At 40.0% G+C, this 21075-nt stretch overlaps 1 protein-coding gene across 1 annotated transcript in view; it reads right to left on the bottom strand.

The window, feature by feature from the left end:
• Nucleotides 1-20847, bottom strand: part of LOC143172019 (E3 ubiquitin-protein ligase RNF180-like) — a 95577-nt gene extending 74730 nt beyond the window's left edge. Inside the window, exons 1-4 of the mRNA XM_076361234.1 lie at nucleotides 20804-20847; nucleotides 10973-11110; nucleotides 6221-6316; nucleotides 2579-3520 (exon numbers count right to left, since the gene is read on the bottom strand). Of these exons, the coding sequence (XP_076217349.1) occupies nucleotides 2579-3520; nucleotides 6221-6316; nucleotides 10973-11074 (1140 nt within the window). The 5' untranslated portion in view covers nucleotides 11075-11110; nucleotides 20804-20847. The remainder of the gene's footprint in view (nucleotides 1-2578; nucleotides 3521-6220; nucleotides 6317-10972; nucleotides 11111-20803) is intronic.
• Between the last annotated feature and the right edge of the window lie 228 nt (nucleotides 20848-21075).

Genomic DNA, 21075 nt, shown 5'->3' with positions numbered 1-21075 from the left:
CACGGTTTTGCTGCATTAAAGTGCTTCTTAAAAGAGCACTTAAATGAAATACTTCCCAGTGTCATTTATCAAAACTCTTTCACTCCATCCACTCAGAGGTTTATGCTTTCTTCTCTTTGTGAAGTTTTACTATCTGATTGCTTAAGCATACATGGCAAGTATGCTGGAAATCATGAAATACCACAGATCAGCTTCCTATCGTAAGTACCACTGTAAAAAAATGAACATTTTTACAAGGAGGGGTGTCAGAATGCTGAAGAAAAAGGACGGCAAGTGGAACTTGCAAGAAAAGGGAGGATACCTAGGCTGGCACTGGAGAGGGGAGCAGCCACGAAAAGGAGTCCATGGCAGAGGAGCATCACCTTTTGCGACATGTCAGACTGTACAGAGGATGTGATTTTCTAGATCCACATTCTCCTGGGAAGATACCACAGCGATGGGAAACAGCCACACATGCTGATTGACAGAGAGTCTGAAAAGTACGATTTTTTAGGCCTGTTTAAATATTCCATGCCATGGTCATAGACTTTCAGCAAGATTAAAGAAATCAATGCCCTTCAAGGAAACAAAACCAAAATAACTTCCCCTCAAAACTACTATTTGAAACCAGATGATTTATTTTACATACTTATTTTTTAATTTTTTGTACTTTGTAAACTGTATGCTTACTGATTAGACATACCAGATTTAACAACTGTATATCATTTGCTATATGAAACTTAAAAATAATGTAGAGGAATTGGTTAGGCATGGTTTAACAAGAAAAAGATTTGAAAGTATATTTTTCTTTCTCCAGCTGCCACAAATTAGGAAAATTTGTACAATATTTTATTCTTGAAAGTAACATCTGGCAAAGATGAAGGTGGCTGGAAAGACTGCAAGTGACATGACTGTGTGAATGCTCATATATACTGTGCTTTTGCATCATTTCATTCAACATAAACAATGAGGCTTGGAATTTTTAAAGCCATTTTAGGGACTCTGACACCTAATAATCTTTAAACTTACTAGAAAACAGGCATTCAATATTAAGACATCCAGATCTTGGAAAGGCTATTTACTCTCAGTATCAGAAAGGCATTTTACAAAATAAGAACAAGTTTTCAAAATATCACAATGCCAATTTAAATCTTTCTTTAAAAAAAAACAAAAAATCTTCCCAAAGATGAAAGAATATATGCATGCCATACTGAAAAGTCTTATGATATGTCCCAGACCCATCACATTTTCAAGCTGGTTTTTACATTTAACTGAGACAGCTTCTATGTAACTCCCTCTTGATCCTGATTTCACTGCTCTGCTTTGATTCTGTACTATATTCTAAAGGCTCTGTTGACCGTATGTAGGAAAGAGCCCAAAGTCACTCGGTGCCTGAGCAGAGTGGAACTGTATGAGGAATATTAAGGGTGAAAATCATTTAGGTACAAAGGACTAATGAAAGATCCGTATATGAACTATTGGTCCTATATATCCTATTGTTTTAAATGCAAACCAACGAAAACAATTTAATATCTAACCTAAGCACAGTCCATTCAAATAAGCTTAGCATTTCTCAATAAGGCATAAGTATTAAACTTGACTGCTATCAAATGTAAAGCAATCACATAAAAAAAAAAATCTGTGAAATAAGGTTTACATGTAAAGCTCAACATGTCGCTGCACTTCAACTATGGAATATTCTAAGATTATCACAATGGCATACCTACCCAAAGTGGGAATGATTTCTTGAGTAGATACTACTTCTCTGATGAGAGTTAGTATGTTTGCTCTCGCTGGCCACACAGTATTTTGTAGCAGGAATTTTATGAGGAGAAATTTTCTTTTTAAGGCATACATATCATTAGTCTTTTTACTGAATTTCAGAGCAAACAATAACTGTTATTAATTTTAAGATATATTCCTGGTCTTCCTCCCCTCCCCCCACCAAAAATTGCATGACCATCTATGATCTTTAATTCTGTTCTTCTTTAGATGGTTTGAAGAAGGAAACTATGGTTGTATAATTGATAAGAATATGTAACGTGTTAGATTTGTAGACAAAATATTTAGCTACTAAAGACTAATATTGTAAATAGCAACAATAAATTCTTTACTCACAGAAAAAAATATTTGTGTTACAATAAATAATAAATACAACCATCTTTTAAAAAATAAAGTTTGCTTAACTGTAAAGATAACCCAAAATGCCATTACTTAAAAGTTAGGAAATCCTGAAATGCTAGTGTTTCTCATTTAGAAGATTTGAATGTTTAGATTTCCTTTAATCACACTGATTAAATTTTACTGTATTTCTTCCCACTTCAGATTTGTTATTACATCACAAAACAATAAGAAGGCCAACAGAAACTAATTATATATACCCACCAAGATCTGATTTTACACAGAAAAAAAATGATTAAGTTGAATTAGAAAAACTACATGTAAGAAGAGGTCATAAATCCTTGTTTGCAGGATACCCAACTCTAGACTACCACATTAAACCAATATTAAGAGACAGCATAAAAAAAAAGTCAGAATGATTTATAAAAGCAAGCCAAACTTTAAAAAAAAAAAAGCATAATTCATTTTAAACACCTACTTGTTTCTGTAGCCACCATTCTCGCCTTCTTTGTTTTCTCCTTAAGCTTTTCAACTTGTTTCTTTCTCTCTTATTCAGCTTTTGGTTGAAGGAAATACTAGTAGGCTGCACAAGACCAACAGGTGTGATGTATTGTTCCTCTTCCACAGCACTTGTAGATGAAGAAAGGTTCATCACAGAAGGTGACCCATCAGCAATGGCACTCCCAGAAGATTGTCCAGTAGCTTCAAAATCACACTCACTTTCTGTTTCTCTATGTACTGAGGTAAAGAAAGTAACTCGAAACCTTTTTTGTAGTTTGTCAGCATTGGAACTATATTGGTCCTGAAAAGCACTACCATTTATCCTATTGGACTCTAATCGCAAGCCACTTCGTGTGTAAACAGGTGGATTTTCATTTTGGCCATGGTAAATCATTCCCATACTGAAAGTTTCACATAATGCAGGTGACAAAACAAGTCTCTCTCTGATATTTAAATCCAAACTACGTGATCTGTGAAAAGGTTTTACAGTGCATGCATCATTCATAGGACAGGAAGCAGAAAGATTTCTTTTTTGATTTAATGCTTCTAAGGGAAGTTTTTTACTTTTCATCTCAAATCTAGGAGCTCTTACTTCTAGACAAAGTGCTTCTGTTAGTCTTCCAGTACCATTATTATTTCTGGCCATGTATGAAAGCCCTTGATTTTTGATTTCCAAAGTTGTAGTTACCACTTCATGGTGGGTATCCTTGCTAAAACCAGACTGAATTTTGCGGAGAGGTAAGTGTTTTCCTGATTTTGCCAATTTGACAGAGAAAGCTGGCTGATAGTCAGTCCGACTCTTGCAGAAATGTATATTTACTAACTGTCCACAGGAACACTTTGTGTTATAAACAAAGTTAAAGCCCCCTAAGCGGGCTTCACAGAACGGACAGTGCAGTTTTCCAATTGTCCACTGTGCCTATTGACAAAAAAAGAAAAAAAATACCCAACACATTCGTTGTAAATAAATGATTAAGAAATCATTACTAGAGTTACTTTTCTCCTTTAATAAAAGGGTTTACTTTTTGTTTTTCAAACACAAGAAAAGAGACTGCACAGCAAAAAGAAAATCCACCATAAATAATGTTCCAGTCAAAACTCTGCTTGCTGCAGTGATAACTAATTCTAAGAAATCTAGAACTAACACACATTTCAAAATGTAGGGGCTTTAAAATATTTTTAAAATTTGTCCATAGATAGAATAATGCTGCAATACTAATGAAAACATTAGATCCTTTAATGTAGTGAAATCAATTTACCATGTTAATCTGGAATTGGCAAGCACAGTTTCTCAGCTGAGTTTTCTGAGTGCTGATACATTTCTTGCATACTAAGTACAGTGGAAGGAGATTTCTCACAAAGAGAATATAGCTTTTTACTTTGCTTATTCATGAAAGCTTGAAATGGTACTTGTATTTTGGTGTATGCGGTATTACAACATAATCTGTGTGCCGATACCATGACATATCTTTAATACTCTATCTATAAGGAGACAGTTATTTTCATTATTTGTAATTCTATGAATCTCATTTCAATCTTAAAGTCACTTTTTCAAAAGAAAATACATATAAAAGATCTATAAACTCCTACATATTTGCACAACTATTAGTATTTTCAGTAAATATATTCATCTGTTCAGCAGAAACATTTTTGCGGATTAAAGTTATGCAAGTGTTTGTAGGATCAAAGCCCAAATGAGAAACAACATTTCCAACTCCAGTCACACATTACTCACTAGTGTGCCTAAAGTGGGGTTGAGCCATGAATACAGAAATTGCCCAACATTTCTAGTTAAATCATTGCTTTCAGTTGCTAATGTCTTTGCAAGGTAGTTTGGGAAGATGATTCCATGACTGATGCTTGTCTGAGTGAAAGCTTCAGAAAGTTTCAGTAAAACCAATTTTGCAGTTTCAGAAAAAATTTGCACAGGAAAAAAGGTTATTTTTCACATGCAATGCTAGAAAAAGTTCTGGAAACACTTATTTGAGAAACTTACTCCTGTGTTGTGGGTTAAAACCTCAAATTTTCACAAAGTATCAAAGATGTGCCTTTTGTTGCACCTATGAGAATCTCAGTTTACATATGCCCAAAGGCTTTCAAATCTCTGAAAATTCTTTGAACATGCAGAGTCTCTCTCAGTTTATAAGGCTGATCATTATTATCCATAAACCCACAGGATCTTCCAGAGAAGTCAGAAGTGAATGAGGCAAGAGTTCCCAAGATATTAAAGGACAAAATGAACGCTAAGATACTTAAGGTGTTCATAGAGAATTGCATTCTCTGCCACCAGAGGAGCATTGCTCCTCTGCAATCTTGAGCAAATATGTTAAGCTTTTTCTGAGCAATCTATGGGTTTTTTTATTTCCCAGGTCTCCCACTTGACCCTCTAGGCTTTCAAATGCAGAAGGCTGGCCATTTACAGCTAAAGGTGAAAAGAATAATATTAGTATCAATATTAATTTCAATTATACTGAAATAATATAACACACAAAGTACTATCAAAAATTGCATCCTTACGGTCAGGCATTCAAGATTAGGCAATTCTGCAAAGCAGGGAAATACCTCATCACCTCTAATTTCCACACCCCCCCAAGATTAATGTTTCTGAAACAGATACATTATTTTGTCGTGCACTATTGAAGTATAAGAAATCATTAATTTTAAGAAGAGCTTAATTACTGCTTAACAAAATAAAACATAGAGCAAAACAATGAAGGAAGATGAAACAAATTTTCTTAATATTTGAATGCTTAGTTTTACAGTCAGAACAATTTTTTATGTATCATTTTCAGGGTGGATTTGCTTAGATCAGAAGTCGTTACTTGCAATATAGTAAAACTTCAACACTGAAGTCTAAGCAGAAAGGAATGCAGATAGCATTTGCCTCAAAATCAAAGACTAATCAGAGAAAAACTGCAGGGCAAAAGAAAACCACTGTTTCTACTTATTATATCTATACAATAACATTAACTTCTAGACCTAAAATAACTTAAAGAAAATACTCAACTGAAGCAATCATTACAATAGGAAAATTGTGAGATGGTTTGTAATTTCAAATGGGCAGTTAAAACTCAAAAGCAGTGACACTGGCTTGTCATCAGACCTTTGAATTTGCAGGAAGGCAACTTCATATGACAAAATAGCACATGAAATGTAAAAGACATCACATCATATTCCAACAACTGATCTGTAATAAACCCTCAGTCCAGTTTTATGGAGAAACATTCTCCTTAGAGTTACTGTCAACATATGGGTTGGTACTGCAAGATATGATGATCAAGACAAACCCAAACCCAAGATAATTAATATAATTTTAAGCATTGACAAAATATGCAGAGGTGCCCATGACAGTTATTTGGACAAATGTAAATACATTCATCTATAAATGGGCAGGAACAGAATTTATCACTTCTAGGTTTTGTGCATACATAAAAAAACGTTTAAGAGGAAAAAAAGCCTCTGCAAATGGTAATGATAGAAGTTACTGAGAAAAATTACCTGAATTAGAAGGTCTCTGTGATATATATGGACCTTGTCAGAAAAGTGCCCTTGAAATTTGTTCCCCTTACTTATTTCACATTTTGCTGAATGATAAAGATGCAAGGAAAAAAAGATCTACCTTTTCAATGACGCATTTCACCCACTCTGGAATGGCTTCTAAGTTCACATGCCATACGTTGCAAGACTCTTGAGCAGCAGCTGAAAGTTGTGATGTCTGTTAAAAAAAGAAATATTGTATTGATATTCAACATTAATGTAAGCTTTTTTTGTTTTCCAGTAAAGACAGGACAAATTTAAGTTCTAATTTATATGAAGACTGTGGTCAATACTGCATAACTATGCCACAAATAGTTTTAAATTCATTTTCCAATGCTTGTTAGAATAACTAGCTGAGAAACCAGGGACTCTTAGTAACTTTTGAGTTTTTACTGCAATGATGTGACCAACTGAAGAGAAAATAAAATCTAAAAAAATTTCATAATTAAGAATAGTGTTGGATTTTAGCTGAGTTTCAAAATTGTAGCATTTCACTAACTGATACTAAAATAAATACAATTACCTAACTACCCTTTAGCACAGAAGTGATACAAGTGTAATTAAATCTTTTAATATGGTTCAGAACGTCAGTAAAGTTAAAAATATGGCTAAAATATAAGGAAATTCTGGTGAGTGTTAAAGTCTTAAAATCAGTTGTTAAAAGTTATGAACATGGAAAATCACCAACTCCTATGTTATGAAACTCATGGGAATAAAAGTTTTATTATGCTTAAAATTGAAAGTCTATGTCATCGTCTTCCTCATATCTATGGAGAGTACCCGTATTTCAACTTGGATATAATTCTGATTTAAAGTGTTTATACTGCATTCGTAACTTCAACATTTGGTTTTAAGATTTGTTCTAAGATTTTTCTCTTTTACTCATATTTCAGCTGTCTTTGATTGAAGGTCTAAAATTCAACAGGGAAAGCAGACATACTGAAAACATTGCTCTTCTCATCTTAGTACAATCTTTGCCTCCCAGTGTCTCGGAAAGTAGCATTAAATTAAGTTTTTTTTATCTGCTATCTACATAATTAGAGAAGGAGCTCTTTCACTCTTGTGCACAATGAAGGTGGATCTCCACTAGCAATTGAAAACTCCACCATGGGGAATTCATGTAACGGACAAAGATACCTCCTACATTTCACTACAGTTTTTCCATTAAAGGAGTTGAAATTTTCTACACGCACACACCCAAAAAACCTTCAAACCATGCACAAAATAAAAAACCCTCAAGTATAAAGCATGAAAAATATTCCAGAACCTTAAGCTCTGTAAGTGGAGTGCACTGTTAGAAAACTAATTGTAAAAAAATGGTAAAAAAAACCACCAAGGAATTCATCTCCTTTCTAACAGTATATATACGTTAGAAGATCAAGATCACACCTGTACTATGGGTAGCTAACTCCATCCACGTTAACCCTAGATCCTGAAATACAGGAGAGCACAGTGCAGTGACAACAAAGTCAACTTGTACCTAGAAGTACTAAAGGCATGTATGTACTGAACTTACACCTCCACTTGAAAGGTGGGTCTTACTAGTTGGATGCAGTGTCACAGACCACATGGATACATTTGCACTGCTACTGGACCCAACTGAATGTGTCAGCAGAGCTACACTGGCTTAGGAAATCTGCATTAGGCTTGATTTTACAAAGATGACCCCTTCTACAAAACAAAACAGCATGTAAAAAAACATTTGCAACAAGAATTGAAATTGAAAAAATTATTTGTATACTTTGCATTGTGAGAAAGACAAGAATATATTTGGCTAATTTAATGACAACATGTCCTCAAAACTTGTATAGGAAAGGAGAGATTTCTAATATATAAGGGACAGGACAATCTTTGCCTTCTTGTAATAACAGGCAGGTATGTCAACCACAGACATGTACGATCTCTGAAAGAACAATGATACACTGCAGCTGAGGTGTTCCTTCTAAATTTGTAAGTCTCCATGTTGTCCATAATCTGGGCTTTGAATTTACAAATTGAATAAGTCCACTAATAAGGCACTAGCAATACAATATTTAAGAACAAGATCAAACAACTGATTTAAATGGATTAAAGATGAAAAGATTTTCATTAAAGTAATTCTTGTAAAGAAATATCTACATTTTTAGACATTTAAGTTTTCAGGTAGTATCTAAGACTTAGTATTGCTTGGGTCCAAATACTGCTGACTTTGGAAACACTTTGATTTTGTTATTTATCCAAAAGGAATAATATTACTGCTACATGTATTGGGTTTGCGTGGCAAGGTTTTGGTAGCAGGGGGGCTACAGGGGTGGCTTCTGTGAGAAGATGCTAGAAGCTTCCCCCATGTCCGATAGAGCCAATGCCAGCCGGCTCCAAGACGGACCCACCGCTGGCCAAAGCTGAGCCAATCAGTGACGGTGGTAGCGCCTCTGTGATAACATATTTAAGAAGGGGAAGAAAACTGCTGCAACAACGGCAGCCAAAGGAGAGGAGTGAGAATATGTGAGAGAAACAACTCTGCAGACACCAAGGTCAGTGAAGAAGGAGGGGGAGGAGGTGGTCCAGGCGCCGGAGCAGAGATTCCCCTGCAGCCTGTGGTGAAGACCATGGTGAGGCAGGCTGTCCCCCTGCAGCCCATGGAGGTCCACGGTGGAGCAGATATCCACCTTCAGCCTGTAGAGGACCCCACGCCGGAGCAGGTGGATGTGCCTGAAGGAAGCTGTGACCCCGTGGAGAGCCCGCACTGGAGCAGGCTTCTGGCAGGACCTGTGACCCCATGGAGAGAGGAGCCCACGCTGGAGCAGGTTTTCTGGCAGGACTTGTGACCCTGTGGGGGACCCACACTGGAGCAGTCTGTTCCTGAAGGACTGCACCCCATGGAAAGGACCCATGCTGGAGCAGATCGTGAAGAACTGCAGCCCGTGGGAAGGACGCAAGTTGGAGAAGTTCATGGAGGACTGTCTCCCGTGGGAGGGACACCACGCTGGAGCAGGGGAAGAGTGTGAGGAGGAAGGAGCAGCAGAGACAACATGTGATGAACTGACCGCAACCCCCATTCCCCCTCCCCCTGTGCCGCTTGGGGGAGAAGGAGGTAGAGAAATTGGGAGTGAAGTTGAGCCCAGGAAGAAGGGAGGGGTGGGGGGAAGGTGTTTTAAGATTTAGTTTTTATTTCTCATTACCCTACTCTGATATGATTGGCAATAAATTAAATTAATTTCCCCAAGTTGCATCTGTTTTGCCTGTGACGGTAACTGGTGAGTGATCTCCCTGTCCTTATCTCGACCCACGAGCCTTTTGTTATATTTTCTCTCCCCTGTCCAGTTGAGGAGGGGGAGTGATAGAGCGGCTTGATAGGCATCTGGCATCCAGTCAAGGTCAATCCACCACATACACTTTTGCTTCAGAAATTTTATAAAGCCATTTTAAAACTTTTATATTGTAGGAGAGGTACATCATGAGTAGGGGCAGAATACACTTAAAGAAAATGGAGCTTTTTAACTTTAAAATAAATCACAAATGCAGATCCTAAAACCAATGCAAAAATAGGTTTTCTATTGTTTTTCATATTAATATTTAGTCTTCTACTAGAAACGGTTTTTAAGGTAAGTGAAAGATAGGCTTTCTTTCACTTCTTTACATCCCCAAGAAAACTAAGGTAACATTAGAAAAAGCCAAAGAAAAAGATGATGAAAAGATTTTCTTCTTGCTGAGTCCTGAGATGGATGTACCTGATAGTCCAGAGCTCATATTCAGCTAACAAACTCCATTAAGACTCCAGAAGCTTAACAAGAGAAAGACATAGCCAATAGTAAAAAAAGATACTGCTGTTAAAAGGTAGCCTACTGAAAATGCTCCATGTTACAGATGTACATCAGGCGAGGGGCATGTCCCGCTCTACTGCAAACATGTTGAAAACATTTGATTTCCGACTACTGAACTAAATATATACAGATTATTAAAATGGGGTTTATTAATATTGCTAATTATATCAGGATCTTAAAAAATAACAACTTCGTTTCTACCTCTATTGGTTATACCCTTCACCAGTGCCAAAAAGAATGTTGTATTTCTAGTGCATTAAAAAATAAAAAACATCATCACCTTTCCTTCTATTTGCTTTTTCGCTTTGATTCAAGATCATAGGATGTAAGCACAGTCTTCTTGGCATATTTGGAAAGACTCTAACTGTTTATGATGACTAACTGCCAATATAAAGCAGCAGGAAATACTCCTTTATATTATAAATAACAACTGTCATTGTTTTATTCCATATGATTATTTTTCTGTTTATATTAATGAAGATGATGTAAATTACTAAGTGGTATTTTAACCTGGCAGAGCATCATCCCCCTCAGGGCAGGCTAATCTTCTGACCTATTTTTGTGCACAGACTATCCCCCACTTTTTCAAAACGAAGAACAAAAGTATCTGATGTAGGAATATTTGACACAGTTAACTACCACAGTGGAAATTAGTATCAGTATTTAAAACACACCTTAGAAACAAGAGTTCTCTGTTAAGAGACATTAAAACAAAAAATGACTGTATTAAAACTGTCAAAAATAGAACACATTTTTATATAAAGAATGGTAACACTATATACTTTACACAAGCTAGTAGACAAATGTATCATGAATACCAGCCTTCATGTTGCACAACATAAAGGTGATCGCTGCCTACTTGGCTTCAGTAGCATTATTGCTTACATTACTCTCTATGGAATTGTCCGTATTTTAGTACTTATCTCCACAGGAGATAAATTACTAAGTGAAGGCAAGTCTAATACTTCTCCCTTATTTAAAACCAATGGAACTGGAAAAAGTTACAGACCCCCTCCAGACACTATACTTACTTCGGATGGTTCTTTTCCATGACATTTTGCAAGGCAAACAGAATTTGCTATATATTTTCTACATCTCCAGCAACATAGCACATCAGCCTCTTGGTTACTCATTTCAACTTGTGATTCTTCAGCTCTGTATATGTCTATCTGTAAGGACCACAAAAACATACAATTCAGTCACCTGCTGAAACCACACATACTTTCCTCTTGCGACTCCGAAATCTATCAGTAGTCTCTTCACTATAGAGGAGACTAATACTTTATTTACAAACATTCTCTGATCTTGTATAGCATGCCACCCAGACATTTTAAATAGCAAAGCCAAATGGCTGTTTTTATTTCCAGGTTGCATACAGAACTAGAAAGCAACAACAAAAACACAAATCAAAAAAATAAATCAACTTCCTCAATGTTTAGACAAAAGACAAGAGAACTCCAGTTTTCCCAGAATATGTCCATAAAAATAAGTCATTGTTATCCTACACATTAAATATACACACACATATATATATGCGATGCCACATAACAAAAATGAATGCCGACATAAACCCAAAGAAAACAAAGACTGTTTTCTCAATGTGCTCCGGGAGGCGTGCTTCCTTAAATTATTTTGTGGGGGAGGATCAGTGCTACTGGTGCAACAGAGCTTTTCACAGACCTGAATCGACCGCCTTGTAAAACAGAGACCTAAATTAAGACAACCAGAAGGACAAGACAAATATTTTTCTCTCTTTGCGCATTGCTATGTTCCAATGTCTCTCTGTTCTTCTCTAATCTGTTTCCAAAGCCTTCCCTTTTCGCCATGCTTTCTCCAAAGGTCCTCCAACTCCTTTTTCTACCCGCTTCTGTTTTTACCCCTTTGTGCTAGCTACATGAGAAAACTAAGATGATCTTTTACATCTACATACTCAACTCAATCATTATGCTAGGGTTATGCCTACTCACAGCGCTAAAGTGCACAGCACTTACTGACAGGGAAGCTGGGGCATAAACCTTAAAACCAGTATTAAAAGAATCTCTGTTCTTCCACAGTCCAAACATCTGATTTTGCAATTCTTGCAACAACTTCAATTTTATTTAGTTTTCATTAACTAAAGATACTCTGAGGTCCTCAACATTTGGGCCCCTCACTACAAGAAGGACACTGAGGTGCTGGAGCGTGTCCAGAGAAGGGCAACGAAGCTGGTGAAGGGTCTGGAGAACAAGTCTTATGAGGAGCGGCTGAGGGAACTGGGGTTGTTTAGCCTGGAGAAAAGGAGGCTGAGGGGAGACCTCATTGCTCTCTACAACTACCTGAAAGGAGGTTGTAGCGAGGTGGGTGTCGGTCTCTTCTCCCAAGTAACTAGCGATAGGATGAGAAGAAAGGGCCTCAAGTTGCGCCAGGGGAGGTTTAGATTGGACATGAGGAAAAATTTCTTTACGGAAAGAGTGGTTAAACATTGGAACAGACTGCCCAGGGAAGTGGTTGAGTCCCCATCCCTGGAGGTATTTAAAAGACATGTAGATGAGGCGCTTAGGGACATGGTTTAGTGGGCACGGTGGTGTTGGGTTGATGGTTGGACTTGATGATCTTAGAGGTCTTTTCCAACCTTAATGATTCTATGATTCTATAGGTCGTCTGTTGTGGGGGTGAAAAGCAGCACGGACTCTGGCAGGCACGGCAACCAAAGACTTTTATTGCTTTTTGTTAGCATCTTTTATAGCAAGCAGAAGTACACACATGCTACCCGCAGCTTGCAGATAGGTTATAGCCTTGTGTTCACGCGCATCTATGCTCTAGCAGATTGGCCCGTTCTTCCTGATCATGTGAAATGCCCTCATGGTCTTTATCTTGTTTTTCTCCTTCCAGCTGCACATTCCTTTCTCCGTTATTTTCTGCTTAAGTGCCTTGTCATGCCAGGTGGTACAGTGTTTGCTCATTAAAATCAAACTCAGGAATGTCCGTTAGTGAGATTCCCATCCCCACAGTCTGTACAGCAGTTTGGCTTACTGAGCCACAGACCTTTGCATTTTCCCCATTTCTACCTTTCCCTCTTCTGCCTTGTTTTCTGAATGAATGATGCACACACACACATTGGTTATTCATTGTTTACACATTGATTATTCATTGGTTTTTTGTTTATATCTGAGGTCATCTATCAGCAGATTTCCTACTTTTTCTAAATATGTAACGAGTCTGAAATATAGTTTGACAAGGAAGAACTAAAACAACATGTGCATACATTAGACTCCTAACTGTGCTGGTTTTGGATGGGATAGAGTTAAATTTCTTTATAGTAGCTAGTATGGGGCTATGTTTTGGATTTGTGCTGAAAACAGTGTTGATAATACAGGGATGTTTTCGTTATTGCTGAGCAGTGCTTACACAGAGTCAAGGCCTTTTCTGCTTCTCACACCACCCCACCAGCGAGTAGGCTGGGGGTGCACAAGAAGTTGGGAGGGGACACAGCTGGGACAGCTGACCCCAACTGACCAAAGGGATATTCCATACCATATGACATCATGCTCAGCATATAAAGCTGGGGGAAGAAGAAGGAAGGGGGGGACGTTTGGAGTGATGGCGTTTGTCTTCCCAAGTAACTGTTACACATGATGGAGCCCTGCTTTCCTGGAGATGGCTGAACACCTGCCTGCCGATGGGAAGTAGTGAATGAATTCCTTGTTTTGCTTTGCTTGTGTGCGTGGCTTTTGCTTTGCCTATTAAACTTTTTTTATCTCAACCCACGAGTTTTCTCACTTTTACCCTTCCGATTCTCTCCCCCCATCCCACCGGGGGGGAATGAGCGAGTGGCTATGGTGCTTAGTTGCTGGCTGGGGTTAAACCACGACACTAACTCAAGTATATATGCAGCTTTTAATAACCAGATCCATGCTAAGCTTAGAAAGTGAAATTAAGGCAAACATTAAGTCTTTTCTTGCAATGTCACAATAAATTAAAATGATTTTTTGTGAAGATTCAATTTTTCTTCATTTCTAGATAAATGAACATAAGTAGTTAATTTAAGATGGCCAAGGAAAAGATCATGGAAGAGGTACTTACAGAAAAGGCAGAATTTACTTTGGAAGTCTGTCTTGTTCGTGACAAAAATTTGATGATTCAAACACCTCAACTTAAGCAGAATCTCTCTCAAATTTTTATTAACCTCACTCTGTCAGTGCTAATATTTTCTGTACCAGACACATTTTGAAAGTGGAATGTATAAAAATGCTGGACCTCTCTATGAATGACTTATTTAAAAATTAAAAAAAAAGCAAATTCAGGCTCTGAAAGATTTTTTACAAGCAGTGTGTATCACTTTGCTGTGATAAATGTAGCATTAGACTTCACAGGGTATTGAAGGAGTGATTACCAGTTATGAATTTGTTTGTATCACTCAAACACCTTAAAGCTATTCTAATTAATTTATTTTTTGCAATTTCAAAACACACTTCTAAAATGAATTTAATCTTACAACAGCTCAGTGATAACCTCTCAAATCTAAGACCAATCAGGAAGGACTGAAAGACTTTTTGCATAAGGCTAGCTCAAACATGCATTTCAGATACAGCCATATCCCCATCTATTAGATACATTCTTAAAACATAATACAGTTAGTGATATCCATCTTGCACACCTTAAATGTTGTATCTGTGTATTCAAACGGTATATATTTAAGTCCCTGTATACATCCTGTTCCCCTTACGCTAATTGTTATAGAAAAAACTGGTTTGCTATCTGTTGAACAGCTGCTTCATTTGAGGCTGATGATGCTTACTGGAGCAGGGTATAAAACAATTGGTGATAGACCTCTGAACCAACAGATAAAGGACTGATAGATAAATGCACTTGCTATATTTAAAAGACAAAGTTCAAGTCATGCAAACAAAGGTTGTCTAAGGATCAGTGACATTTGAAGTGATGTAAACATCCCCCTCACCTGAACAGTGTCTAGCAAGCAATCACTGCTTTACTGCAAAAAAAAAGCTCTTTTGGTTTTTTTTAACATATTTAAACACTTTAAAAGTTTCTTCTTAGTTCTGCATATACCTTTCATTTAAAAATACACTTTCATAAGATAAATGAATGTATAATATATGTAATAATCTGCACAGCACAGGTTGTATTTTGTGTAACCAAGAATGCTGATAGTGAACTACGTGAAAAAAAAAAATCAAAGTGCAAATACTTTTTAAGACTATATTACACGGGGCTGAAGTGTTCTTCTGGCCTAGCAGAATTTGAAAAGGAAAATTCCTGTACGTCTATTAAAATTCTGCATATATGTGCCTTTTGCAGTTCTTACAGAGGACAGAAGAAACGCTACAAATGCACACTAACACACTGCAGAGGTTTCTACATATACCATGTTAGAAAACAGCAAATGAGACATTTCTGATTTGTTACATAAGCATTCATTTTTATTTTGATTTGCACATAACTTCAACTGGAACTCAAATAAAAGCACACAAACAGAATTTTGAAGTGTTTTTATAGTTAAATGCAGTTTAACCATAGTGTGTTTATTTCTCTTGTTTTGCATCTAAAACTATTAAAAGGCAGCTTGTTCTCACCTTGCTTTGCCTTTCAGCAAAAAATGCCAACATAAAGATGAGAGATTCCATTTTGGCACTCAGAAACTAGATAGTGCACACTCAGTGAGCCTTTTCAGCTTGGCACTGGGCCATGTCTGTTGTGCTGTACTGATTTCAGATCAGTTGCCTTGTGTGAGCTCGTTTGCCTCCAAAATAGCATGTAGACATATCTGAGTGTTAAAAAGCCTATGCTCCTCTGTGAGTCTTATGTCCTTCAAATGTTTTTCTATGATTCAGTCCCAGAAAAGCCAGGAGCAGAGGGTCCTAAGACTTCCTTCCCAAGACAGATACTCAGTCCCCTTTCTTGAAAACAATTTGTCTAACCTTCTCTTACAGACCATTGATGGAGATTTCACAGCCTTCCCAAACTATCGCATTACCATCTTATCTTCTATTATTACAACTTTTCCCCTAACATCTAACCTGAATTTTCTTGCAATTTCCCTTATGCGCTGTGAATAGAGAAAACAAAACATCTCCTTTTCTTCCGTGCAAGAACATTTTACAACTTTAAACACTTACATATTAGCTCCCCTTCAAACTTGTCTTTGAGCTAAATAAATCCAGTTCTTTTACTCTTTCCTGACAGATCATACTTCCTTATTATGAGATTCAACAAGGCCAAGTGCCGGGTCCTGCACTTGGGTCACAACAACCCCATGCAGCGCTACAGGCTTGGGGAAGAGTGGCTGGAAAGCTGCCTGGCGGAAAAGGACCTGGGGGTGCTGGTCGACAGCCGGCTGAACATGAGCTGGCAGTGTGCCCAGGCGGCCAAGAAGGCCAATGGCATCCTGGCCTGTATCAGAAATAGTGCGGCCAGCAGGAGTAGGGAAGTGATCGTGCCCCTGTACTCGGCCCTGGTGAGGCCGCACCTCGAATACTGTGTTCAGTTTTGGGCCCCTCACTACAAGAAGGACGTCGAGGTGCTGGAGTGTGTCCAGAGAAGGGCAACGAAGCTGGTGAAGGGTCTGGAGAACAAGTCTTATGAGGAGCGGCTGAGGGAACTGGGGTTGTTTAGCCTGGAGAAGAGGAGGCTCAGGGGAGACCTTATCGCGCTCTACAACTACCTGAAAGGAGGTTGTAGCGAGGTGGGTGTCGGTCTCTTCTCCCAAGTAACTAGCGATAGGATGAGAGGAAATGGCCTCAAGTTGCGCCAGGGGAGGTTTAGATTGGACATGAGGAAAAATTTCTTTACCGAAAGAGTGGTTAAACATTGGAACAGGCTGCCCAGGGAAGTGGTTGAGTCCCCATCCCTGGAAGTATTTAAAAGACATGTAGATGCGGCACTTAGGGACATGGTTTAGTGGGCATGGTGGTGTTGGGTTGATGGTTGGACTTGATGATCTTAGAGGTCTTTTCCAACCTTAATGATTCTATGATTCCTTGATCTCCAGCTGTCACTACTATTTTGTTAACTCTTTCAAATGGGTCAACTATTCTTGCAGTGTTCAAATCTGGATGCAGAACTCAAAATTAAGTTTTAACAGCACTGAGTAGACTAGACAGATTATATAAATTTTCAAGAGAAAAAAAGAATGGAGAATACCTTACCTAGGGTGGAAACTAACACAAAATTCACTAGATCCATTTGAAAATGTTGCTTCTTACATTTATAAGGACAGGAAACACTGGAAGATTAAATAACAACTCTCTAATTTTAGCATGAGGTCCTTAAGATTTTCAGTTTCGTACATGCTCATCAATATGTTAAGGGAAGAGGAAACAAGAATTGTATTTTTTCCCTCCTCCCACTCTGTCTGGAAAACCTATGAGCAACACCACAGAAAGCTAGTGGAACCATTCACAAAGAAAACACCAAAAATTAGGTGAAGGATCAAGCAGCAGACATAGCAACCAGAGAAATGGTACAGAGCTGATCAGCTTCCTGTTTATTCATCACTTCTTGAATGGGACACTTTCCCTTCAGGCATCCTCTCACTAGTAGGAAGTCTAAGTTTCTTATACAATCCAAACAGTATAATGTATTAAGCTTTGGCCATTTCTTCTCATAAAGATTGCTAGAAAACATGAAGTAAACACCAAGAAAAATTTCTCAAATGTTCAAAGTGAAGAACTAAACACAAAAACCTGTTTCTGTTGAAAACCTGGTCTAGAATTTCTCTTCAATTAGCTTGCCCATCATCCCCAAATGCATGAAAATATCATAGAATCATAGAATATCTCAAGTTGGAAGGGACCCATAAGGATCATCGAGTCCAACTCCCTGCTCCTTGCAGGACTACCTAAAACTAAACCATATGACTAAGAGCATCATCCAGATGCTCCTTGAACTCTGACAGGCTTGGTGCCGTGATCACTTCCCTGGGGAGCCTGTTCCAGCGACCGACCACCCTCTCAGTGAAGAACCTTTTCCTAATGTCCAATCTGAACTTCCCCTGACGCAGCTTCATTCCGTTTCCACGTGTCCTATCACTGGTCACCAGAGAGAGGAGATCAGCACCTCCCCCTCCGCTGCCCCCCTTGAGGAAGTTGTAGACTGTGATGAGGTCACCCCTCAGCCTTCTCTTCTCCAAGCTGAACAAACCAAGTGACCTCAGCCGCGCTTCATAAGTCTTGCCCTCGAGACCTATCACCATCTTGGTCGCCCTCCTCTGGACACACTCTAATAGTTTGATGTTCTTCTTATACTGAGGCGCCCAAAACTGCACACAGTACTCGAGGTGGGGTCGCACCAGTGCAGTGTAGAGGGGGACAATCGCCTCCCTCGACCGGCTAGCTATGCTGTGCTTGATGTACCCCAGGACCTGGTTGGCCCTTTTGGCTGCCAGGGCACACTGTTGACTCATATTCAACTTGCCATCAACCCAACCCCCCAGATCTCTTTCTGTGGGGCTGCTCTCCAGCCTCTCGTCCCCCAATTTGTATGTATAACCAGGATTACCCCGTCCCAGGTGCAGAATCCGGCACTTGCTCTTGTTAAATTTCATACGGTTGGCGATTGCCCAGCTCTCTAGTCTATCCAGATCTCTCTGTAAGGCCTCTCTACCCTCAAGGGAGTCCACAGCTCCTCCTAGTTTAGTATCATCAGCAAACTTACTTAATGTACATTCAATTCCTGCGTCCAGATCATTTATAAAAACATGAAAGAGCACTGGCCCTAAAACTGAAAAACACTCATATGAAAATGAGTATAGCAGGACAAGCAGTTTTCAATGCCTTTTTGTTCAAAAGTCACCTGTGACCCCTTCAGGACACTGCAGCCATGAAGATTATAATAATAATTAGGTTGCAGCGAGAAATTAAAGCACAGAAACTTGAACATTAGTTACTGGGAGTCTTGAAAAAATAGTAGATGAGTAGCAGCTTTGAAGGAGGATGACAGAGAGAAGCTAGATAAGCTATCCTAGCCAACAAGTGTCCATACCAGAAGTTCCTGCTCCCAGAAAGGGAGGAACTAACGCTGCTGGACAGAGAAACAATCATGGAAGATATTCAGGTACACGTAAAAACTTGCTGCTAGCTTCTGATGTCTAAAGTATTTCTGCTTAAAGAGACACTTTTTAAAAGCATACTTAACCAGCATTTCTCAATAAAGTAGCACTTAGATGGGGAGACAGAAAAGAAAGTTTAAAGAACTGCCTCCAGGCTGCCAGAGAAGCTGTTAGGAAAACCTCATTCCCTAACTATTGTACCAATTAGTCTTTATAGTATGAAATTGTATGAACTTTCTTAAGATATATTTATATAGTTTACATTGCATACTGCATAGTCATGCTTAAGTAAGCATGACTAAAGGACCCCAGCTCATTGCAAGGAGGACAGCCCCCACCCTGAAGAATAAAGCATACCCCTGGACTACCGAGATAACGCCAGCATCCTAGCCCCTCTAACACCTCTGTGAAACCCTCCCATTATCTGGCATCATAGATAAGTAACTGTAGCAAGACTGACTCCAGGGACGTTTAGATCAAGAAAGAAGCAGATGGATGATGATGCCATAGAATTATAGTTACTTTGCAAAACAGTAGTATATGTGTGTTAAGTAGTGATTGGGCAAATCACGTTGATTTACCTGAACGCTTGAAAGGTATAAGAACCATGTGTAAAAACGCATTCGGGGTGCCCCAATTTGAATGGGACACCTCATGCGCATGAAAAAAAGAATTACTCTTGTAATTCTATACTTTGCGTTCTAGCCTCTCTCTTTGGTCGGCATGGGCCAGTTGCAAAATTTTTGTGACAAAGCAAAGCAGCAAGATGCGTGAAGTGCCGTGCCATGTGCTCCTGTGCCAGCTCCTGCTCGATTATGAACTGTTCTACCAGTTCAGCTATTGTTGTGTGATCAGCTTCCATATCACGGTCCACTGGTTGATGAGAGGGTGGCCAGTGTGTGATACTCTTTCTCTTGTAGCAAAGAGTAGCCCATGTAATTAAAAGGCAGATAACATAAAAATGGGAAAGAAGGTGTTACTTGCAACATATTACTTAACTTGCTAAAAAATCCTACTGCATGCTGCTGAAGTCAACAGGTCTACAAGATACAGCAAGAGAATGTGGAGTGTTTAAATTGCTTTGACAGGGAACAGACATAACAGGTCAATGGAAAACCATGGATCAGCACATAAGCTCTTTCTTGCATGACATCCCACAGACCAGTACTGCCTGTTTCATGCTCTTGCATGTACAAACATTATCTGTTGCACAAAATAAAGGACTAAACAAGCAGGAATACGGTGCCCACGTCCCAGCGTAACACGAGCTCCTGACCACAAGTCACCAGGCAGCACAGCCGCAGCACGTGCCTCCGTCCGGCCCCGCCGGTTCCCGGACACCTCCTGCGCCCCCCAAGGCCCCCGCCGCAGGGCAGCGGCGCCTGAGGCGAGCCTGCTCCGCGGCCGGGCACCGACCGCCTCCTGGCCGCGCCTCCGGCTAGGCAGGAGGGGGCCGCGGCGGGTCCGGCAGCCGCCCCCAGAGCGGCGCAGGGAGGGCTGGGCTGCCAGCCCCGCGCTGCCCCGCACGCCGATCGGCTCCCGGGGCGTTTCGGGTGCTGACAGCCGGCGACGGCGGCACCGCTAAGTTAACTCTGAGGAGAAGTCGGGGGTCTCGCCGCCGCGCTTCGGCACCCCCTCAGGAAGACGCTGGGCTCACCCCGGGGCGGGCAGCCCCGCCGACCCCCCAGCTCCAGGCAGGTGTCCGCACCTCGGAGCTCACTCCGCGTCCCCAACGCCCCGCTGCCCGACGGCCCCCACGCCCGGGGCCCAGCTCGGCTCAACGGTCGGCGGCAGCGCCTCCTCCCGCTCCGCTTACCGGGCCACGCTGTGCGAGGCTGAGAGGAGGAGGCGACGCCACTGGGGCGAGCGGGCGGGCGGTGAAGGGGTTGCGCAGCAGCAGCTGCTCCTGCGAACGGGAAGAGACGGGAGACAAACGGCTGCGGAAAGCGCTCCGCTAGCGCGGCGCCCAACCGCCCCTGCGGCCCAGAGAGTTTACAAAGAGCAGGGCCAGGGACATCAGAGGGACTGACAAGCACCGGCAAGCAATCACATACTGGGCAGGGTATCAGCTCACCAGTAGCCCCTGAC

The sequence above is a fragment of the Aptenodytes patagonicus genome, chromosome W (genome assembly GCF_965638725.1).
Source record: "Aptenodytes patagonicus chromosome W, bAptPat1.pri.cur, whole genome shotgun sequence".
In the NCBI taxonomy this organism is placed as follows: Eukaryota; Metazoa; Chordata; class Aves; order Sphenisciformes; family Spheniscidae; genus Aptenodytes; species Aptenodytes patagonicus.
Note: the sequence above shows the minus strand (reverse complement) of the source record. Positions and strands in the feature narration are given on the sequence as shown.